The following is a 24559-nucleotide window of genomic DNA, read 5'->3' as shown; positions in this document are numbered from 1 at the left end:
TTTTCCTAATGTAACATACAGGACTGCAACAAAAATGCATAAAGAGCAAGTGTGGCATGCATCAGTAGTGGGTCAACATTCTGTGATAAAGACAGAGTCCATAAAAACAATTTGATAGTAAAATGGCATAAATAATAAGATTACCAAGCAGTGACTCTCCATAACACTGCACTATATTCCTGCAGACAGACCTTTGTTGGATTCACATGGTATAATTTCAGCCTTTGAAATAGATCAGTTTTTCTGGAAAAAAATCCATATGAGAACATGTGGAGACAAAAGGAGTCTAGATATCCTTATTGATTAACCAGCTCAGTGACTAATGATAATTAATCTGTCTGTTCAGGCTCACTGTGCTGTTGCCATGTGGCTGATAAGACTTTTCAGTGAGCCTTTGAAACACTTGTGTTTCATAAGAGAAATGCTACAGACATGACTAAAGCTCAATATATCACCTTTATTTCAACATGTATACAAGCCTGTCACAGAAGAAGAATTGTTAAGACCCATTACAGACACTTTTATTTTTTAAAAATCTTTGTGAGGCATCAGTATCTTTTTATCTGTCTTCTGATGGTTGTCTAAAAATTCACAGCCTTGCTGATTGGGCTCGGCAGCCTCACAGTATCATCCTTTCATACACTGTCTGCACAAGCAGACATAATAATCTTAGTCTTTGTTAAGGCTTCATGCTAGTAATTTCCATCAGTCTTACATTAAAGAAAACCAAACCAAGTAGCAAATGTTGCTTGCCTGCCTCTGGGGAATGCAGTCTGGGAAAAGTAAATGAATCAGAAGATGTCCTTTATTCTTGCTCAGAGCAATCTGTGAAGAATGTGATCCTTCAGGCTTTATTACAATAGACACCAGCTTGATAATTGGTAATGCAAATCCTTACCTGGGTTCAAAGCTCTTGTCTTTGACAATACACTCTCTCTTTTCTGGTACACCTTTCCATCTTTTGGGATCAGCTAAATCCACCAAGGCATTGGCGTTGAGTAGCCCAAACCCAAATCGGCTGTTGACCATCAGTCCTGCTCCATTTTTTTTCCACCCTGGATTTCCAGCCAGTGGATCATATTCTGAGGTCCACACTACCAAGTGCTGCATATCCCTCCATGTTAGATCTGGGCTGTTTGGAAAATGTTCCTGGTTAGTTGTTTCAGGGCTATTTGTCTATTTTTCTATCAATTTTTTCTATCAATTATTAAACTGAAACAGAAAGTGCTTTGAATGTGTATGGCATCCCACTGTTTTGTAACACACAGCATGTTGCACTTACACTTCACAATACTTCTCCAGGCAGACAAGATTTCCGTGTCCATGAAGAACAGATATCTAGCAAGGGTAGAGTCCAATCATCCAAAACAATGCAGGCATTTAAAGGTAGCTAGCAATACTAGAATTTTCCACCCATCTTTTTAGGACCTGGACTTGGAAAATTGGGTATTTGATTCCATCTGTGATTCACTTTACCCTTTAAAATATCTAAGTGTGTTGGCTCATGTCACCAAAGGGGTGTGCAGTAGAAAATGGAGCTATACCATACAAGTATTAAACTACTGCCTAAAGTGTTCTCTGTGAAAAAAAGTCATTGTCCTGTCCTTTCTTACCTTCCCCAAAGCCTAAATTCTGAGTACCTGCCCTACAGGATCCAAACCTGGCTGCTCCCTGCCTGCTCTGACAGACAAGCTTGGGCACCTTCCCTTTTATGCCTCATCACTGGCAGAAATTATTCTGTAAATTGGCTGAGGCTTAGTTTAAACTCCTGCTGCCTATTGTCTTCAAATCACATTCTCCTCATTCCACGTGAGCCCTCCCTTTTAGGTGCATCTGGCCAGAAATCAGTAAATGCTGTTGCCAATACACAAAATGTTCCTCAGTCACGATTTACTCACATTGATTCTGCTTTTCCAGGAAGGTGTTGGGGCAAGGAGCTGCTTATTTTTAATCATCAGCCTCAGAAAATCTGACTGACAAAAAGTGGAGCTGCAGTATGAGGTAGTGCCTCTTAAAACAGGTATTCTGGGGAAGGCAGTGGGGTGGTTGAGAGAGAGGAGTTTCAAAGATAATGGTGTGACATCTTACTTTGCTTCCAGCGCCAGAGCAAAAATTCCTGCTGCCAGAGGTGCTGATGCAGATGTCCCTGTATGAGTTTCTGTGCATTCATTGTGAAGATCAACACTTGTCTGACAGAAAATAAAACCAAAAAAACCAAACCAAACCAAAAACAAAAACAAAAAAAAAACCAAACCAAATTTAAAAAAAGGCAAAGAAAAAAAAGCAAAAATAAACAGTTGTAAATACAATCATATCCGTACTCACAAACATAACTCTGTGTCCCTTACTTGATGCATATTAATACACTCTCCGCCAGCAGAAAAAGTGATGAGTGTTTAAATCCGTTCATGTTTCAATCCACTCTTTTTACTTCAACTATAATTTTAGTATCAAAACGTTTTGTGTTGGAACAAAATACTCCCACACTGAATATCTTATTTTAGTCTAAAGGTTTCACAATAAGTGTTTCAGGCTTACTGGTGATTCATGAAAACAGATCATTGTGTTGGGCCTAGAACATTCAAAATTACTGCTTACTAGGAAATTGCTCATAGGATTAGCATTGGTGTTCTGCTCCCTCTTCAGCAGAAGAACTATAATTTGTAATGAATAAACACCAAACTCATCAGCCCATTTATCCAAATCTCGACTATAAAGAGAAGCCACTTAGTAAGGACTGATCTCCAGGCTAACTTGGAATGACGCTGTTTTAATCCCCGTCAGTGCAATGTGTTGTAAAATTAGCATCTGCCAGGGCTGGACAGAAATTACAGGTATTTCAGCATTATTGTGCCACAGCAATTTTCTTCAGCACAATTAAGGTAGGCACACAGACTGGTGTGCCTGATTGCTGAGTTTGGGATGTTTGGAGGCACTGTTGTTACTGTCTCTGTCTTAAAAAAGATAATGGCAAGGTGTAACAGAGGCCCTGACATCACAGATTTTCATTTTACTCTGAATCTCTCTTCATTCGCCCTTTGTGAAGAATTCTAGCACATCAAACCAGGCAGGGACCCCTTTCATATACAAATAGTGCTCACAAACCACAGACAAATTCAGCATGTTGATTTTACTGCATCAACACAATGATTTTGTTTAACCATTGCTTTAAGGTAGAAGAATGTAGGAATACAACCACATTTGTATTACAAATCCCTTAAAATTCCCAGACAAAAGCACTACACATGTAACACATGACATAAAGCAGGCACTTGAAGCCAAGCACTTAAGAGGTTTCATTTATTATTTGCATATATCATACCTTTCTATGCGTTCTGAAACTGGTAAAAGCAACTTACAATTCTTTGGTCAGTATAATCCCCGCTGCTGTATGCTGTGGCCAGAGTTGAAGAGCACTTCTCTGCATACCAGGGAGAAAGCCCTTGCTGAGAAGCACTGCTAATAGAGATGGTGTAGATGCTGTCAGTGTAACCATCACAGTCACAGTTGTCACCCTGACGACCTCCATTCCCTGAAGCCCACACGAAAATGGAACCTTTCCCATTTCGGCCCTAGGGGGAGGAAAAAAAAGGAAAAATTAAAAAAAAAAAGGAAAAAAGGAAATGAACGTTTATGGAAGAGATTTCAAATCTCACAATGTATCCTTTACAACTCCTTTCCCCAAAAACCCTAATATAGCAAACATAGAAGAGGAGCAATTTCCATTAAGCATGGAGAAGACAGAGACAGAATAAACCAGCTCTTTGAGATATCCCACTGCTCACCCTACAGCACAACTCTTAATCTCACTTAGGTGTAGTGTTTAGTGTTCTGGATACAGAAGCTTTCCTCAGGTTATGAAGTTAAAAACAGAGTCTATATTTAATGAGTAAATTTTTCCTCGTGGTGCTGTTTGAGCCTCACCATTTTTAGGAAAAAATGCTTTGAAAAAAATCTGCAAGTTTATCAGGGGTTGTTTGATTTTGCTTTCCTGTACTCATAGAGGTATGGGTTAGGAGTATGGATGATGGACACAGTGAATACCCTCCCTTTTCCCACAGATCTGTGGGTCAGCATCAGCCTCCAGGCATAACCATGTAAAACATCACAGCCATCACAGAGGAAATATGCATCACTGTCCAGTCTCAACCTCTACTAGTTCTTCAGAAGAAAAAAAATATGTTTCGTGTGACAAGCAAAATTTCTTGTCTTGTTCATTATTAATATATATGCACATGTATGTTCATTATTAATATGTGCGCATTTAATATTCCCCAGCAGTCGGAATAAATTTTTTTTTTATCATTCCACTCAGGTGAGATTTTAAGTTATTTATGCAAATGCTAAGGAATTTGCAGCAATTGAAACATTAAAAGCAAAGAGAAATAAAATGTACTCTGTGATACAAGTTTAAAATTTGGAAAGACAAGCCACCTCAACTACAGAAAATTATATAGTAACTTTGAGAACAAAGGTTGCAGTCCAGGAAAGTACTGGTGTATCCCAACACCAGAGCAGCAGTGAAGGATCCAGGGATTAGAGATGTTGTCAATCCCAACACTGGCTGACTTTAAGCAGAATGGAGATCAGACAGACCTTTGCAAAAGGAATTCTTGAATCCTGAGAGGCAAATGGGTACATTTGTTGCCCGTTAGAAATAAAACAAGTTGTAAAAAAGGATACCTTCTCCTCCTAAGAACCTGCTTTTCCAGAGTAAGACCAATGAATATTTGTTGTCTAATTTTCACCTTTAATTCTCCCTCTGCTCCAGCTACCTACCTATAGTCATATAACCTGTTACAAGCTCTCTCCTCTCAGTCTCCATTATTGTCTCAGAGTATCTTTGTCAGCTGTCAGCATTTGAATCGTTGTCTCCTTTTCTCTTTCTGCCTAATGATGTTAATTGCCCTTTATCCAAAATTTTCTGCTTGCTTGTCCTTCAAGCTATTTCTCCCTTCTCCCCTCTGTGATTCAGTCTTCTTCTCTTTATTAGTCCTCTCCATCTTTAGATATCTTTTCACCTCACCAGCAAGGGCTAGAATAGTTTGCTAATAAATTCATGGAAGCTCTCAGTTTGCACCCTATTTACCATCCAAACACATCCAAAAAGTGTAACATGAAAAAAAGAAATCTGTAAAAATACTGCTCCCTGTACTCTTCATCATGCATTTCTACTACTTTCATTTTAATTGGATCATGACATGCACCAATTTATAAATTAATGTAATTAGCACAATACAAGCTCATCCACAAGGTGCTAAAATGCATCACTATTTCACATAGAAAAATATTCATGAAGCAGGAATTTTGTATTAAATTTTATGAGCTTTCAGTTCAGAAATCCAATTACTGTTCAGTGTAAAACAAGCAGCAGAGAAGGGTGGGTGTAGGGTGAGACAAAGGCAGCAAAATTAAGGATGTCTAAAAAAAAAGCTTATCCATGGAGATTAGCAGCTAAAATCGAGTATAAAAAGCCCTAATGGTATTTTCTCAAAAGTCCTTTCTGACTGGAAATTTCTCTCACCTGTACTATTAAAATTTATCATGTCAATTCAAATATATTTTGAGCAAAGACAGCACAAATAATTTTCATAGTTTTATCGGGTATCAACCATTTCAAAATTCTCTCTTCTGCCAAATTTTTGATTTGTTTTTCCCTGAAGTATCATACCTGGTTTATCCCATACTCGAAAGCCTTCTGTGCCAGCCTCCCAGGCCCCTCCACGGTTTTACCATCATCGTTAGGGCCCCAACTTGCACTGTAAATATCCACATGTTCTGGGTTGAAACCGATTGAACTGGCCTCAATAGCATCTGTGACTATTCCATCCAGCATTCGTATACCTTCACAGGGAAAAAAAGAGAGAAGCAGGCTGGATTTACTTTCTGTATCCCCCTCTTTATCTCTGTTAATTGGTTTTTATGTTTCCAGTAAAATTAAACCATAAGTACTGCAAGCTGACTGCCATTCAGGGAAGCAATATTGAGAACAGCTCCTGCCAGTGTAAAACAGTACAGTTAGATTATATTTGCAAAGCTCAGTGTTTCTCTACAAACATAAAAACCCAGACTTAAAATCTGGTTAGCCTCCTGTTTATTTCTTTTTCTCCTTCTACAGAGACCCAAGAAGATGATGTCTTGCTTACGGTTACTATTTTTTTTTATTACAGTCTCTTTCTTCCTCCTTCTTCTCTCTTACATCTGCAAGAAAGACTTCTCAAACTGCTAAAATGCCACCGAAATTAAATAGGTTTTACCAACATTACTTTTATCTTTTCTAAGAGTTCTAAGAGTTTTAGTTCAAAGACGTAGTTCTGAATGTTCTAAACAAAGCACTTGGCCTTCACAGTCATTAAAGGTTTTGCTGTCTCTGTGACTCTGCAATTTCACCAGCTCTTCAATCTCCACTACAAGAAAAAATCTCACTGTTTTTCTAGTGCCACGGTTTTTTTCTGCTGTGAGCAATCCAGAGATATCTAGTCATTAACAATTTATTAGGAGCTGCATGATCTAATCTCCTTCTGAGCAAGCCTGAACTCAGTGGTACTTAAAATTCAGGTGCAGGCAGTGTTTCATCTGCACTGGATCCTTTGCTGTGCAAAACCACAGCTCTGCACTGGGGCTGCTACCACTGTCCAATGCTGGAAGACAGCAGAAAAAGCAGAAATCTGGCAAAATTCCCACTATAGCATGGCTCTTACAGCAACAGCAGCAATATAAGAGCCACAGCAGTCAGGATTCAGCCTGTGTTTACAGCAATGAAAATGTCTGGGTTCCCTTGGATTTGGCAGGTTAGCACTACAGCAGCTGCACCATTGCTGGCAGTTGGTGAATTATGAGTACTCATTTTCTAGTATTTTACACAAAACGGAGATTTGGCCAAAGCACAGCAGGCAAAATGTAGTCATTCTATTAAAAAGAAACAAAAAAAAAAACCCGAAAAAACCAAACCACAAAAAAACCCCAGAAAAAGCAACAAACCCAAAGCTACCCAAAAATACTCAACAACAATAAACCTCCAACCTTATCCTTGCAGCTCGGTGTCTTGTTCTTTTTTTTTTGTGCTATCAAGCAGGGGAAAAAAAGACTGCAAGCATAATTCTTTTCCCGAATGGCTGACCTCTTAATACTCTTAATACCTCCGAGATAAAGCTGAGCTTTATTATTTCATATTCATTAGTGCTAACATCAGGCAAAGGAGTTAATCCGCTCTACCACAGCTGCTCCACTATCACTCACAAAGCTGGGAAAAGCACCGAGGTATATCCTGTGCCTCAGGTACTAAAAACACCACTTACCCAGGATTGTCTTAAACTGAGAATTCTTTGATTACTCTTTTTTCTGTTGGCTCAGAATTGCCAAATTCTCTCATGGCAGCAAAGGTCTGCCTGTGTGAAAGTGACTGCAAGCCCCAGGTGAGAGCTTGCAACACACAATGAGACAGTGGGAATGTGAGAAGTAATGAGCAGATACTTCCCGTAGAGAAAAAGAAAAAAACAAAAAAACAAAGACAAGTCTGCAGATAAATAATGTAATAAGGAAAAAAAAAAAGAAAAAAAAACAAACCCAAGAACAATGACTCCACACCGATGAAAACAGTTCAAGGCAAAAATCATTGCCTTGCCTTCCTGATCGTCAGAAACCTTGATTGTTCAAGTCAACTCAGGGATTTGATGACTGCAGTAATATTCCCCTAAGCAGATTCCAATTATGTCCTCTTGCATAAACTCTATTCTTGCTCCCATCATCAGTCCCACAAAATCAAAAGCAGGCAAAGCCCAAGGTAATTTCAGACACACGTATATGCATCTGCCTGGCAGAAGGCTATTTTTAGTAACACATAGCTGTGCACAAACTCTTAGCCCAGTCCTTTATATAATGGAGCTCCTTAATAATTTAATTTCCATGGAAGCACCATGGAAATATCCTAGCACAGTGGTACAGTCAGGTATGCATGAAAATACACATACCCTGCTTTATACCAGAGGTGATGGATACACTTTTCTCAGCTCTACAAAGACCAAGAGGTGAATGCTAAAGGGCACTGAAAGGTGTCACTTTGAAAACTGGCGTTTTTCTTCACACAGTTCACAGAGAAGCCCATGGTCCTCACAGCCACAAAGTACTGGAGAGGCCAGTCAATATTTTGGAATAGGACCAGGCATTGATGGGACTGGAGAAAACGTCCAGGATTGTTAAACTCAATACTTTCACAGACAACAAGCAACAAAAAAAATAATGGAATGTTTTGTTTTACCCCTCAAGGCAAAGTTAAACCAACCTGTGATGCTGAAGGTTGGAGAACAAGGTATTCCACATGTCAGGGTTTCTTTTCCTAAAGCAGATATTTCTGACTATCAGAGAGAAGGCACTGCCTGTGGACCACTGGACTTGTCCAGCAGGGCAACTGCTACAAGCAAACAGCCACTTAAGGAAGTCATCCTGAACTAATGTCAAGTCAAGTAGAGGTGTGCAATGTGTCATTTCATGGATTTGGAGAAGAAAAAAAACAAAACAAAACAGAACAACAAAACCCAAAACAAAAACAAAAACAAAAACAAAAAAAAAACCAAACAAAAAAAACCAAAAAACAAAACCAAAACAAACAAACAAACAAACAAACAAAAAAAAGAGAGAGAGAGAGAAAACAGCTCTGGAGAAGTGAATCCCGTAGAGCTTGGATCACCAAAAAAGTCTTTCAGTGTTTAGCCACTCCAAATTTATCCAAATCTTTTGAAGACTTCTCTTATCTTCCACTGCTCTTTGAACATATTTTTCTTATACCCCTGTCTTAATGAGTATAGTCGTATCTAACAGCTTACAATTTCTTTCAACTTTTCCATTCTTCCTCCTCCCCTGCCCAAGTGTATGCTGCTTGCTGGGTAATGTGGATTGCTGGACTGCTTTTCCTGCTGTTATTTTCCTTTTCTAGATAAATCATCCCACACAGATCTGTAGTTTGCATTTGCAAAGGAGCACAGGTCATATGCAAACAGCTGTGGAAGAACCTCCTCTGTAGATGCAAGAGCCTTAAAATAAGGGCACAGTGGGAACTCAGACATCTTTGCAGCTTCCTCCATTTTGCCTTCCTTTGAAAATCTGACTTCTTCATATTATGAGTGAGATATTTTATTTAAACAGATCATGACAGCATAATGCACTACGGCAAAGGCAAACTGCAGAGCTGACATCCATGACAGCTTAGTGGAGTAACCGGGAGCCGACAAAACACTGCTCTGAAATGGTGGGAACGACAGTTATGGGTGTCAATTGCCACTCATCCTCCCATCGTTTAAAAGGAAAAAGAGGGAATAATGGAAAAAGTAGCATTGTACAAAGAACTTCCTCTGAGCTAAATAACCACTTGCAACTGATACTTGCATCATGATTATTTCATGAACAACTAACAGATTGAGTCACTGATTGAAAAACAAAACCATGATATTGATTGATGGGCAAGAAACTTGTTTTCAAGTTGAACTTAGAGTGACAGTAGAGAATGAAAGTGTTGAAACAAAAAGGACAACACTTTGCATAACTTCACTGGCATGACCTTTTGAATACGATTGTGTAAATGGAAAAAATATGCTGCAAATATGGATGGGTATAATTTTGTGTACTCCTACTTTCACTCTACTCAATCCATCTCCTCCCTGGATAAACAATAATAAGCAATTAGTCCTTAATTCCTTAAAAGATACTGTCTTAACTCTAGGTAAATTATAAGTTGCTGCTATTACTGCTGTTGTTGTTAATATAATTAACATTATGATTACTTGTTTTATTACTATTATCATAATCATCATCCCTGCCTATACTCTTGCTGCTGTTGTTCAATATTACTATCTATGTTGTTCAACCTTTCTATTTATTCATAACCAAATTCCAGACTTTATTAAAGAAATCCTGCCATACACAGGCATCACTCAGCACTGTTGCCAACAGGATTTTGAAGCTTATAATACTGCAAGATAAATGTTTTCCGAGAATGACCAATCATTCATATTTCAGATTAATGGTATCTGGCAACACTCAGCATCTGTCTTGCTTCCATTCATATTAGACATCTAATTATTTTTGTTTCCTTACCTCCAACCCTGGAGTTGTAGGCTACTCCAACTCCACATTTTCTGTTGTTGGCTTGCATGGCAATTTCTCCTGCACACCGTGTCCCATGCCTGAATAAAAACAGCAAGAATAAAGAACACATCATAACAGCTTTTTTGTATTGTACAGAAAGACTTGTCAAGGACCTTGATTTATTCAAATTTTTCCTTTCAGTGAATGCAATGCGGTTATTGAAGAGCTTTTGAGTTGTACCTACATGATACAAAAATACTTATTTCTCCTAAGCCTCATTAAATATAATTTTACCTCCTTAATGTTCAAAGGAACATTTTCATGAGATGATAAATGCTTTCCTTAATCTTACTGAAGATACCAGTATTTTAGTAGGGTGAAAAAGTAGTATAAAATTATGGGGCTAGGAAGCTGTCTTCAGACAGAAATATGATACAAGTATTTTTAAATCACACGTTTAGATACTTTTTTCCTAAATGACTGGATTTATTTAGGATTTCAGAAAGTGGGCCTTTAAAGTATACCCATTGCTAATTTTTTCTTGTAATAAACTATTTTCTATGTAATTCTTTTTTTCCCATGGGTCATTCTAATTCCTCAATACAGAAAGCCTTCCTATAAGTCTCAAGGTAAGAGCGTTGTATTATGTAATGTTACAGATTGTTATTCAATAACATGCTTCAATGGTTCTGGGATGAATTCCATTTACTTATTAATAAAGATTAGAGGCAATACAGGTAGATTTAAGAGATAATGACATCATAACAAGAGGAGAATGGCTTCTTTCTCTAAAATAACACTGTAACAAAGTAGAAATGCCATTTTTCAAATGTCTTATTCATGGGATTTTTATCCTCAGACTGATCTTTTTTCCCTCATACAATGATTTATGTTTTGAGTGCTACTGTATTGTCTGATAGGAAACAGGGGGCCAATGCATCAGTTGCTTGCTATCTCTACTGAGTACTGGCATCCTAATTTGTTTAAGAAATTGACTATTTTCTGTACCAGCTTCTAAGGAGATATGTCCTGTTCTCTTTCTTATGGAAAAAATCTGTAACTGGAGTGAAATGGATGTAGGTCTGACAGACCCATCAAAAGACTTTTTAAGAAAAAATTTCCAGAGGAAAGCAGAGAATTGAAGCACAAATATACTTTGAGAGGTGTCATTCCAGAAACACACAGAGACACACGAATAGACTATTCCCTTCATCTTGCAGAAACATATCACCACCTTACACTTACAAGGACATAGAGAAATTCAGGACATCATAGGGAGATTACAATTATGAAGTTCTTCACCTGGGAATTTTATCCCAGCGTTTATACCAATGTAATGTGAGAACACTCCTGCAAACAGGAACACTGGATGTTCCTTTTGAACATCCAACAGCGATTCTTCACATTGAGGGCAACCAAGCACTGCCACAGGTTGCCCAGAGAGGTTGTGGCCTCTCCCTCTTTGGAAGTATTCAAAAGCCATCCTCATTATCCTGGGCAACAGGCTCTAGAGCTCCCTGCTTGAGCAGATGACCTTAGAAATCCCTTCCAAGCTCAACCATCCATTGTTTCTGTTACACAAGTTCTTCCTCTTATAAAATAATTGCCATGGGAGACATACACAGAAATTTATCCACTTCTATCTTCAAACATCCAAACAAACACTGCAATGTTTTGTTCTCTTCAGACAACTGTAAAGCTACTCACTTGTTTTCATTTGTTGGATCATATCTAGGAAAGGGATCGTGATCATTGTCATTGAAATCATAACTTGCCTTGGGGTCCTACATGTAAATAAAGAAAAGCAGAATTAATTCAGACAACTAGAAAAGGCATTTCTAAATTGCTAACAAAATGGGTTCTAGAGTCTGTATTTATTTACTTGATGTGCCTCATATTGGCAGCAATCAGGCTGTTAGAATTTGATGGCCATTAACAAATCCATAACTTTTTCATGGAGCTTTAATAATTTAGCGTTAAAGCACTACATACAAACGTGTCTGGGAACTAAATCTACTGAAGGAAAAACAGAACAACAAATTATCCTCCCTGCTACCATTGTTAAGTGACATTCAGCTTCCTGTGACACAGACCAGGTTCCAAATCATGCCTAAGGCAAATATTTCAGTCTCTGTACTGCAGGAGCTGACTTACAGAGCAGACAGTGAGCTGGGGAGGAGTGTCTGTTTATCAAAGTTAAAGCTGGTTAATCTATTCTATAGCATTCTGATGTTCAAACTTACATAGTTAGCATAGATGTCAGTGTGATTCCACTCCAACCCATCGTCTAGGACTGTGATGACAACTCCCTTGCCTGTAAATCCTTTCTGCCACACAGGAATAACATGGAGATCCAGTTTGGGCAGGGATGGAGTAATTCTTGTATCTTGCTGCAGGACAGAAGGGATTTAAATATATCAACATTTTATCCATTTATACCAAACAGATTCAAAGTCATATTTTAAAGGTGCTGTAAACTATTTCAGCCTGAACATGTGTATTTTGCTCACATTTTGCAAATATAAAACAAAAATTAGTTTCATCAAATACTTTTGACACTGAAAGATTTACCCCACTGCTTGAATATCCCTGAAGACCACTTCTGGACAAAAAATATCTTGTATTTTTTGGTTTGCAGGCATCAGGGGTTGTGGGGATGCACCGATGGACCTTGGAGCACTGGGTTAATAATCAGACCTGCTAATGTTTGTTCTTTCCATTTGATGAGGAGCCAAGACAGTGCCCGCAGTGCAGTGAGCTGGATTTCCTCCAAGTGTATTTTCTCCTTGGACGTTACAGTTAGGCAGAGCAAAATAATTAATGGGTAAAACAACTGAGGTGGTAGTTTGGTTGGGAACAACGGTGTTGAATCACAATTTTCTCTTTACCACCCTCATTGCTGTCCCCGTGGTACAGCTGGAAGTGTAAATCATGTACAGCCTTCTCTTCTGCAGCAAGTTTTTTGAAGAGTATCTCCTAAATGGGTAATTTTTCCCCTCTAATACTAGATGAGCAGTACATACATCTAATTTAGAAAACATGCTTACAGCCCCCATAAAAACACAGCTGCAAAAAGAAACACTTTCTTTCTGTTTGTCTGTGCACAATTATATTAGCTGACGGCAGGTTTATGTCTTTGTTTCCAAAGAAATACTGCATAAAATACAAGGCTTAGGAAAAGAAATTTGGTATGGGGATGAAATTTCTTTCATTTTTTTACTATCTATATCTGACTGCTTCCATTCAGGAAATTATTTGAGATTTCAAGTTTTGTTCTCTTGAATCCATCAAATAATATTTTTTCCTGGTGATGTGTGAAGGTGTACCGGATAGAGCTAAAATTGTTGCCATCAAATCATAAAAATGCAGTAGTAGTTATTCACTCCAAGGCAAAAAACATACTTTGGAAGAAAGTATCTAACACGTTTATGCATTTAATCAGAAAAATTCTATGTTCATTGCAAACAAGTATAAGTAAAATGTTTTTATTTCTCACTTGTGAAAACTAGAGGGAAAAGTAGTGAAAACCATAAATAGGTGGGAAAAGGAACTAAATCCTCTGGAGAGCAGAACATTTCCAGGTTTTTCCCCCCAGACTGCTTTTATGAACCCTGTGTGTGTTTGTGTATTCGTGTAATACAGACATCTTGGAAATGTCCTGCTTTTTTGGATACAGGCAAGGAAGCAAACAGGCATTCTGCTTCAAAGAAAAACTAAATTCTTACAGATAACAAATTTTTTTCTGTTCAAAAGAAGTCTGCAGGGATCGTCATGGAAATATTTTGTGGTTTATAATTTATCTTCCCTAGCTCAGATGAAGGACAGCAGCCTAGAGTTTGGTATGGTTTCTCTAGGATGAATTGAGGAAAAGTATTTCCAGCCACTCAGGCCCCATTTGTTCTTGACCTTTCTTTTTCATTTGCTATACTCATCTTTAATCCCATCCCTGTTCTGAGTGAAAGCAAAGAATCCTAGATGGAAGGTACAGCTAGATGCACAATGGAAACAGGCTCTTGGAAGAAACCATGTAAAATCTAAATGATGAACTGTATTTCTCAATTGACACATGGAGACAGAAACTATAGGGCTCAGGAATTCTTTTTCCTTGAGGTTTTGAGCACGTGAGTGAGCTTTAGTGACCCTCTAACACAAAAATCCTATTCTATGTGGCTGAAGGTCCTTGTCATATATATGCAGGTGCTTTTGTTTTCATCTGGTGTATGTATTCTGCACTATCAATTTTAGTAAAGAAATACATGGCCAGCTTCAGATATGGTCATGGACGTCTTACATGAAAACCACAAATATTTTTAAACTATCATTAAGGTGTTTTTTAACTGTCAACAATTTGTGATATCACCCCCCTCCCACCCTCCATACTAAACAGCAGCTGAATTGGCATCCAGAGTCTTTGTAAAAGCAACACTCCACAGAAGAGAGAACGAAAATGTTATGCACAGAGATCACTCATTTTTACAGCATACACTAACTAAAGTGTCTCTTCATTTATTCCCTTCAGTGCAATCACTTTGATGCTGGTAAAACAATGCAGCTGATGGCACAACCACCTTCCCCCAGTTCCACAGGGCAGCGAATTCTTACCAGATACCACTGCTGATTCCACATAGGGTCGTTGAAAAGGCTTTCTGCTGAGTCTCTCACGGAGGCACGCTTGGTTCGCTTTTTTTCGTACTGCTGCTCTGCCCATGACACCTACAATTATTTGTAAAGATATGACAAGTGAACCTCTTTAATTTGGGACTTTCTTAACCTAGAATATAAGGGCTTTCATCACAGAGAAATTTTGGTGCCTAGAGCAAAATGAGCAATATTCAGTACAGAGAAGAATATTTAAACTGCAGTACAGGGAGATTTAGGGAAGAAAACTTGGTGTAATCACAGTACTGTAGAATCAATTAACAGATAATCATGAAGTACAATTTAACAAGGAACTGTGAGTGACACAAGGCAAGTTTTTACATCAAATAAAACCACATAGTATGGCTAGAAGGTCATCTAAGCAATGGTGCTTACTGAAACAAGGAAAAACACAGCCTGCTTCTTTCTCCTACTTATCTTTTATTTACTCTCTATTGGGAGTGAGAAGGAAAGAGGAAAAATAATCTCTGGCTTTAGTCTAGCAATCATAATGATGCTGTTACTCACAGACCAGCTGGACCTCCAAGTCTCCTTCCTAGTGGTGTTTTGAAGAGTGGTCAATTAGCAAGCTATGAACATTAGACTAACTTCATCACCAGCATAATTCCACTTAAGGCAAACTGAAAGCCAAAATGCCTCAGTGTGCTTTGATAAAGCACCAAATTAGTTGCCCAGCCTTTGTGCACAGGCACAGACACAGTGTCTGAGGCATCAGGATATATTTTAAACGTGTATGGCCCTTGAATGTATCACTGAAACCAGCTCAAATGGAATCCTGGTGATGATGCCTCTCTCTGCTGTGTGCTCCTCTTGGAAAGGGTATAAAATATTATTCATAGTTGGTCCTTGTACAGTCACTCTGACGGAGGCACAGTTGGTCCTTTTCATCCCAGATTCCAAGTAGGCAAAGCAACCTCAGGTTCTGTAAGATTGCCAAGGTCCTGTGACAAGCCTCACGTGGAGGGTGCCTTGGATCTAATCTTTTACTTTCAAGCCCTGAATAGATTCCGTTCCTTTAATCTACTGTGATTGAACAGCTTTATGATCCTGACATCGATCACCATATATGAGATAATAATGACTCAGAAGTTATGATTAAAAAGTATAATTTGATTAAAATGCAATTTTCTAATGAAAGCCTAATGAAAATTCACTACAAGAACATAAATCCTTTTAAATGGTAGCTGCATTAGGCATGTTTACGATTCTCTTTGCTATATATTTAGCCCTAAACCCCCTAAAAACCTTAGTCATGGAAGATGAATTTACCCATGCAAGTGTAGGTGTTTTAAACCCTCATATCTCAGGACATACATACTTGTGCACACGTTGGAGCAATTACCTCTGTCTCTCTTCCCTGCCTGCAGCAAAGCTTGACCTCTTCACCACCCAACAGTAATTAGCAATTGACAACTTCCATGCTTGTTTTTTTGTTTTGTTTTTTTTTTCACGGTGAGCAAGTGCACTGAAGGGAAATGAGCTGAAACTCCCAAGCACATATGTCAGGCAAACAAGCCAAATGTTTGTCACTCTGCAGCTGAGTGAGGTTCCAACCATCCATCTCCAGCAAAAGCTGAAGGCACCATGCCAAATCTCCAATCACTGATACATAAAGCATTGGAAAAAAAAAATCTCAATTCAAGTCTACCTTCAAGAAAGTAAATTTGGAAACTAGTGCAAATACTAGAAGAAGTTAGGTAACCAGATAATTATATCTCTTCAATGTATTCACAGCCTTTATCTGTTTTACAACAAACACTATAGGAAGCAGATAAATATTCAGATTAGAGCCAAGTTTTACCACAGCTTTCACACTTAACATACCGTAAAATTCATGAAGGCGTTATACAAACAAAAACAGGATTCCCTTTTCTCTCCCTTTTTTAAAGGTTGAATCTAAATCTTTTTAAGTAGGCTGCTGCTGAACAAGAGCAGCTCTTTAGAGCAAAGGTCCCTGTGTAACTACACAGACTTACATGATTGCTTTGTGTTTATACACTTACATAATGCATAATTACATCTCATTTATTCAGAGTTAATTTGCCTACAGGATGGTAAATAAAATGGAAATTGGAGTAAATTTAGCAAATCACCTGCAGCACTTTGAATCTAAGAATGCAAGGATGCAATAATGTCCGGTAACAATAAAATGCAATCACTTCCATTCTGCTACAATTTTAGAATATGATGTATTGAACATTCTCATTCTTCCTTGTGTAGCAGATTCATTTGATGCAGTGAGCTCAAAAAAAGAGAGAGACTGCACCCAAAATTCTGATCCTGAACACCGTACTACAATGACATGGTACATCTGGTCATATTTGTAGGCATAAACTGGAACTAGTTTAGACTCAATCTGCAGGTTTGAACATCCCAAGATTAGCTTATTTCAGCTTTAACTGATAAATCAGTTCCTGTTTGCAAGGAAAAAGATGAGAGTGTACAGTTTTGAAACAAAATAGGCAAAACAAGCACTCTGTCTTGCCACACAGAGTATTTCCTCCTAGTTGACATTTGCATCTAAAACTCCAGATAGAAGATTACTCATTCTGAAGTGATTTGTCCCTATATGATAATTTGGTGCTTTTGACAACTAGGTTACTTCATGGTTTGGACAGCTCGTATTGTCACAATGATTGTTGCAACAATGCAGATCTTAAAATCCAATGTTGTTGTGACATTTCCCAGAAAATAGTTTGTAAGAGAGGCTGACAGCTTTCTGGTCTGCTCTTTAAATTTGTCATGCACCCCAGTTTTTCATTATGCTTACAAAGAGAAATTCTTCTCTCTGAAATAAAGCCAGACAAACAAGGAGTCTGCTTCAGCAGAGGTTGCACCTTAGACCCCTGTCTCTCCAGTTTGCATGTTCTCTGGCTGCAGTGGCATATCACTGCAACAAAAGACTGCAAGTCTGGAATGTGTGATGGATCCTTTGAGAAGCAGAAGCCAATCCAGCAGAATCTCAGCCTTTTTTCCCTACTTTTTTTTTTCCCTTAATATTCAGTCACTTTAAATCAAACCTAATTCACATGGTAATTGCACAGACGTGGCCTAATTAAACTTAGTGCATCTATGGATTTTTACTTTGAATCCAGCCCCTTGGTTCCCTGTTCACATTTTAATAAGTGGCACATCAACATCTGAAATTCTGGTGCTGCACATCTTAAATCTTAATTTGGAAAGCTCTTGTAAAATATGTGGTAAGGGAGAGTCAGATTCTGCCTGTGAATGACAGAACAGTTAAGTATTATTCATCATGAGTGTGGATGGCTGACTATATTAGACTTGCAAAATAAGAAAGGCCTGCCTGTGACCCCTTTCCAAAGCTAGTGGTAAGGAGACAGAATAAAAAAAATGTAAAAAAGAATAAATTTAACACTCACTCGCTCATCATCAGAAAGTCTCTTAGTGATGTGAATAGCACTTCTTCGGGACCGTCTTGGGTGACTCTTATGTCTGAACAAGTAGTGGTTTTTGAGTGATCCAATCTGTAAGACACAGACATGCCTTAATTATCAGGAGGTATTTCCCCACTGTGTGAGCAAGTACCAACAATCAAAACACGAAAGAATTCCCGCTGCCTGAAAGACAAAAGAGCAAGAAACTAGCCTTCAGATATTTTAATCCAAACAAGGAAGCGCTCTTCAAGTAACAAGTGATTCTCTCAGCTAGTGTGCTGCTAGAAGAGGCTGGGGGAGTAATTTCATTTAGGCTACTCAAGTGCAGTCATTACCATTACAGTGCTCAAGTTACACAGCACCAGTAACCACTACACTCATGGACACCCAGGTTGCACACCAGCTTTATTTGCTTTTCTGGGTTTCAGCAGGACGGGTGTGAAAAGCTTTGCACGGCTTCAGGCTCCTCACTGCTGGGCTGGGTTGTACAGGCACCCCCGTAGCAGCATTTTCGCTTGCTCAGTAGCCAGCCAGCGAGCAAGCCTGCTGACTTCGAGCACCCCACTCGCCTAAGGACGGGCTCTTTTAGTAGCTATGGGGGCAAATGCACCGGCTACGAGGGCAGACCAAACCCACAGAGGCGGGATCACACCTCCGGGTTTGGGAGTGCGGAGAACACGGCCGTGCCCTACGCGGGGCTGGGCAGGCGGCACGGACAGCACCGGGGGCACGGAGAGGAGCTGACCGCGACCCCGGGGACAGCAGGGTCCCAGCGCTGGGGGACGCCGTGCCCGACACAGGACCCTCGCCGGGAGGTGAGACCGAACTGTTCCCTCACGGCGGTTACTCATCCCTAACAACGCTGACGTCACGGCATCCCAAAAAAAGCGCCCGAGGGATGGCTGGAGAGAAGCCCCGCGATGGCGATGGAGCCGGCGAGGCGGAGGCGGAGCGGGGACTGCCCGCGCCCTCCTCCCGCTGCCCGGACTGCCGGAGGAGGGCCGGGAGCCCTGCGCGGGCCCCTGTGGCACGGCGGGGTGGCCGCCCTGTCTCCCCAGGGACAGCGGGGTGCCCTGCCTGACTCTGTCCGTGTCCTTAGAGAGAGCCAGCTGCCCTGCCTGGACCCCTCCAGGGAGAGCCGGACCCCCCGCCCGACCCTGCGCGGCCCCGGCAAGGAGAACGGGAGCGCCCTGCCCGCTCCTTCAAGGAGAGCCGCAGGTCCCCGCCCGGAGGAACAGCCGAGTCTCCCTGTCCTGTCCCCTCTTAAGAGCCGTTCCTGGCTGAGCGCCAGGGGCGGACCCGGACCCTGGGGAGGCTGCGGTGGGGGGACCGGGAGGTTTAAACTCCCCGGAGCCCCGCGGGCGGCAGCCGGGCACAAGTTTGAGGGAGAGGAGAGGTAAAGAGCCTCGCGAGATGGGAAAGGAGCCCCGTCGCGGAGCATCCTGCGGGATGCTGTCCTCTGCCTGGCCGTACCTGCCCCACCAGGTCGTAGTCCAGCTCGTCCGCGATGGCTCTGGCAGCGTCGGGGCCGGCCGGGATCTCCGCTGCCCACTCGTTGAGGAAGAGCCGCCCGGCGCTGCCTCCTCGGGGCAGGGACCAGGCAGCCAGGAGCACAGCCAGGGCCACGCACCGGCCGGCCCAGCGCCGCCCGGCCATGGCCGCGGGACGCGGGAGGGATGCGGGATGTGGGATGCGGGATGCGGGATGCGGCGCCGCGTTGCTACGCGATAGCGCGGAGCAGAGCCCTGCCTGCCTGCCGGCGCGGCTGCCCGAGGCTCACAGACCCTCCGGAGCCGGAATGGAAATGAGTGTTTACACGTCAAAACGACGACAGCCATCCTGACGTCAAGTGTACCTGGCCCCCGAGCGAGGGGGGGGGGGTGATTCCAGGGGGGGCGCGGAAGCGAGCGGGATGGAGGCGGGGGCGCGGGGGCGAAGCCCGACGGGTCCCCGGGGGACGGGGGGGAACGGTGGGGGTAGCGGCCGCTAGGAGGGACGGGGGATGCGGGGTCTGGTCCCCGAGGGTCGCGGGGCAGGTTGGGTGCCGGTGCGCCATCGTTTCCATTATTGTAGGTGATGGGTAAGAGCGAGCCCCAGCCCAGGTGAGGCAGGAGCCCCGCCCGCCCCTCGTCCCATCCCGTCGCGGTCGCGTTTTCTGCCCCCAGCCCGCGTCTCCTGTCCCCTGGGTGCGAGGACAAAGCGAGGTGAGTTCAGAATTTTTTGTTCGACTTCGCTTCTGCACGGGACCCACCGCCGCTCATTGTCCCCCGCACCTCTGACACACCACAGATGTGCTGCATTAATGGGCACCCCGATGGTGGTGGGCAAACACGTTTATCCTCAAATACAGTTATTAATTTTGTACAATTTCTCACTTTAAAATAACTTCGATTTTTATTATTTTAATCGTATCCAGTGGTCTGCACGTTGTACTTTTTCAGGAATTACTTCAATTTGTTAAACACTTATTTCCACATTTTCATTTTGCATCTGCATTTCCTCAGCTCCTTCAGCATTCCCTCTACCATTTCATTGTCTTTAGAAAATGCTTCTGAAAGTTTCCTAATGTTTTCTAAATGCCCTTTGCCTCTGTAACTGAACCTTTTAGCATCTTCACTTTAGAGTGTACTGTATTTAATTTCCTGATTCTTCCAACTTTTTAACTGTAAATTTTAGCAAGCTGGCTTTAGATCTGTGCTTCCTTCCATATATTATGAAGTGACAGATATGCCTTGCCTTGCTCTTCATTGGCATCTAAAATGGGAAAATAACCAAAACACAAATATGAAAGAACGGGGAGAGGAAAATATTTTCAAAGATCAGTGTTTCAGTGCCAGACACCACCATGCCAGAGGGGATATGGTTCTGTGTATCTCCATGGACCCACAGGGACCAGGGGACTGTAATCACTGCCACTGCTCTGCTAGCCATAAGAGTAGGAGTCTCAAATACAGGAATATGAATGGATCTACGAGAGGGGAAAGGGTGAGTGTGTAGTAAGTGTACTAGAAATACCAAGAGAATATGAATAAATATTGGTACAGAATAGAACACTGATAAAATGGCACTAGAGCACCATCCTGTTGTTCACCCCCGTTTGCTTTCTGCAACACAGTGTGACAACAGGTCAAGGTTCACTAAAGCCAAGGCAGCAACCAGGGCATGTGGTTCCTGTTCATTTTAATATATTTTATTCTCTGCATGATTTTCTCAGTGTTCACTGCCAAAAATGTCTTTTCTTCGCTTTCCTGGACAGATGCCTTAAAGATCCCTCTGTTCCATTTTTAGAATTGTTTCTGAGGCTTTATTTAAATGTGGCCATCTCACCAAGCAATTTCTGATTCCATGTGGGTTTTTCCTGTATGAGTGTTAACACTAGCATTCTACTCAAAACACAAAGCGCTTTTTACCTCTTATTTCTCATCACTGAGGCTGCAAGCTGGCATGGCTTTTTTACTGCATTTTGTATTAAAGATCTCTGCAGAAATATTGTCTCCATACAGAAATAAAATCAGAGTTGTATGGACGTGTAATGACAATTTATATCCTCAAGTCTTTAAGCAGTGGTCAGAACATCTACATCCACAGGAGTGTTTTCAAAGTCTAGGCACTTTTTTCTAAATGATTAATCCATTCACATGTGTTTGGTTTTTAAGAAATCCTTCTATGCAGGATGGTGGGCTGTGTACAGAGTTCTGAATTGTGTTACATGCACTTGGTTATGCCATCCATTCAGGAAAGATGCTGCCCAATGCACTACATTCCCAACTAACAATAGCACAATAAATAGGAACAGCTTGCTCAGCAGCATCAGGTGGAGTCAAAGATAATTGTTTTATGCTTCATAAACAATTTAGGCATGTTGTTTATCAGTGAAATATTCATTTAGTCCCTACTGCACCCAGTGGTATTCCACCTGAGTGTAAGATCAGAAACAAGCACAAGGCTGGTTATGAAAATATTTTTTCTTCCTTATAACTTCAGTTTAACATGAAATTCAAGGTAGATCTGCTTCTAGGGGATCCACATCCCAATAAGGAGTTGGTGCAGAGATTTTTTTCAGTGTGTGGTAGCTCAGTGGGAATCGTTACATTTTCCAAGTAGAAATATATCCTTGTAGACCTAGTGCAAAATATTCCTTTGCACATAGGTAAGATATCTATCAATACAGCATGTAACACTGACGGTGAAATTCTAAGTTACAAGGGCCAGGAATTTAACTGAGTGGATTTTTCTCCCTTATTGTCAAAAGGCATGCAAATGTTTGTGGCTGTAGCCGTGCTTTTGTACCCATATTTCTGATCTTTCAAAGACTCCTACATGAAAAAGGGAGACAAGCAGGGTTTGAAAACCAAGCACTTAGACACAACACTCTATTTCTTTTCTTATTAATAGACATAACTTACTTAAACCTCGTAATCCTTATTCAAAGTTCAAGTCTATAATCTCTAGCCCAGCTCTCTGTTGGCTGCTGTGGCATCTCTCCAGACATCTGTTCCTGGTGTGGGCATTGCTCTCTGCATCTGGTGCCCTGTGGCTTCACCACCTCCACACTGACGTCCAGCAAAACCATCCCTTCAGCCAGAACCGTGCAGTCAGGAAAGCAAAGCAATGGAGGAAGGAGTTCAAGAGCTTCAGCACCTCTGAACAGTGGCCAGAGCCCTGCGAAATTTATCTGTTACAGGGTGGGAAGCACGGGCACGAAGCTCTGCAAGCCGTGGATTGAGAAAGCTGTCACAGAAATGAAAGCAGGAAGAGATAAAGTGAGAAAGATACATTTCTTCTTCTTTGTGCATCTCGTAGAAGAGAAGCAACTGTTTTCTTGCTGAGGCAATTAAGGAAAGAGCAGAGATAAACAGGAGCAGGACATAAGGAAAGCCAAAGGCAGGTAAAAGCAACATGTTTATCTGTAGAAAATTCAAAAGGGAGGATGCCACTGTTTTATCATTTTTGCTTTGTTGCAAGTATATTTTGGATGAAGGTATTATGTAATGACATTTCCTTTTAGATCAGTGGCAGTGTAAAAGCCAGACAGAAAGATTCATCTCTGATGTCATATCTTGATCAGCCCATCTGATTCTGTAAGATCAAACCAAGCATATTTTGTCTGCCCACAGAGCTTCCTTTCAATATGCAAACCGAATTTAGGTTAAAATACTCGTAGGTTCTTGATGGCTAAACAACAAACCCTCTCTGTGAGAAACCAAAAGAGGTGTGTTTAGGGGGCAGGAGGAACATATCCTGAACATGTTACAGAGTCCCTGCACACGCTGCTGGGTTGACAGAGATAAGACCAGGTCCTGACTCTGGGAATCTTCCACCACAGGCAACTGAAGCAGAGATTATTCTGTCCACTGCAAGCCTTGCTGTGACAGGAAGAGTGATGCAGAGGCAGATGCATGCTAGGGGGAACAGATCAATGCACAGGGATCAACATTCAACCCAGTCTTAGACTACGTGTTTAGGCTGCTGAGTATCACCAGCCTTCACCTCTAAAGGGTGGCCCTCCAGCTGTTCTATTGTTTCTCCCAAAAGTGCATTCACCCAGGAGAACAAAACCTTGTAGAAAACCTGTTATATAAAGGGATCGTTGACGTTTCTGTCTGCACCTCATTCCAAAATCTTCCTGGTTTTAACGCTGCAAGGCCAGTAGGTCTTACACTGCTGTTGGGAGCTAAATGTTTGTGTTTTTTAACATAAAACTTCAGTCTGTAAAGTATAAAACCAACAAGGAGTTGATACTATTTTACTGATTCTGTTTGGAGGGTCCAATTTGCGGATGTTGACACCATTCAAATGGGAATTTGTGTTATATGTAGCTTTAATTTGCTAAGTCAGGGCACCAAGTTTTAAGAGGAGAGTAGCTGGGAGTGCAGTTTGGTGCCTGAAGTGCTTGTGGTGGCTGCTGCAGTTTAATTAGTTAAATACTAAAAAGGGCTGTGCTGCTTGTATTTAATTTGGCTGTGGACAGAAGAAGACTCTTGAAACCCACTCTTTTACAGTAGCACTATTTCTTTTTCCGCAGGAGCCAGCATTACAAAGCAATTGGAGGACAGCATAAAAGAGGCCATATGTGCAGGCAATCACAGAGGATAAGGGGGAACACCTGTTTTTCCATCAATTACAGCCTGTGAGCTCACGGGGCATATTTATTCTGGGGGCATTACATTTGCTTGGGTAATAGTGCATGACACATTTCCAGTTTTACAGCAGGCAAACCCCGAGAAGGAGCTAATCATGTCTGTACAAATGAAACACAAACATGCCCTCCTGGCCATACACGTGGTTAAACAGGGGCCCTAATGACACCAGGAGCCAGCAGGAAGCAGTTGGGGAACAACCACCCGTTTGTGACCGCCTGGATGGCTCTGTTTGCTCTAAGGCTGAAGCCAACCCAGGCAAAAAAAAAAAACAACACAAAA

The 24559-nt window shown here is 41.2% G+C and overlaps 1 protein-coding gene and 1 long non-coding RNA gene across 2 annotated transcripts in view; one reads left to right on the top strand and one right to left on the bottom strand.

Annotated features, from left to right (window-relative positions):
* PCSK1 (proprotein convertase subtilisin/kexin type 1) overlaps nt 1-19955 on the bottom strand; it is a 26855-nt gene extending 6900 nt beyond the window's left edge. Inside the window, exons 1-10 of the mRNA XM_014883883.2 lie at nt 19611-19955; nt 18123-18227; nt 14683-14793; nt 12324-12470; nt 11788-11864; nt 10090-10178; nt 5672-5844; nt 3360-3572; nt 2089-2189; nt 899-1132 (exon numbers count right to left, since the gene is read on the bottom strand). Of these exons, the coding sequence (XP_014739369.1) occupies nt 899-1132; nt 2089-2189; nt 3360-3572; nt 5672-5844; nt 10090-10178; nt 11788-11864; nt 12324-12470; nt 14683-14793; nt 18123-18227; nt 19611-19793 (1433 nt within the window). The 5' untranslated portion in view covers nt 19794-19955. The remainder of the gene's footprint in view (nt 1-898; nt 1133-2088; nt 2190-3359; nt 3573-5671; nt 5845-10089; nt 10179-11787; nt 11865-12323; nt 12471-14682; nt 14794-18122; nt 18228-19610) is intronic.
* On the top strand, nt 18830-24559 carry LOC148219643 (uncharacterized). Its single transcript, XR_015799380.1, has 4 exons — nt 18830-18952; nt 20211-20341; nt 22590-23025; nt 24163-24559. It is a non-coding gene; the product is annotated as an uncharacterized LOC148219643 (long non-coding RNA).

The sequence above is a fragment of the Sturnus vulgaris genome, chromosome Z, assembly GCF_052056855.1.
Source record: "Sturnus vulgaris isolate bStuVul1 chromosome Z, bStuVul1.hap1, whole genome shotgun sequence".
NCBI classification, from domain to species: domain Eukaryota; kingdom Metazoa; phylum Chordata; class Aves; order Passeriformes; family Sturnidae; genus Sturnus; species Sturnus vulgaris.
This window is presented reverse-complemented; position numbering and strand designations above follow the sequence as displayed.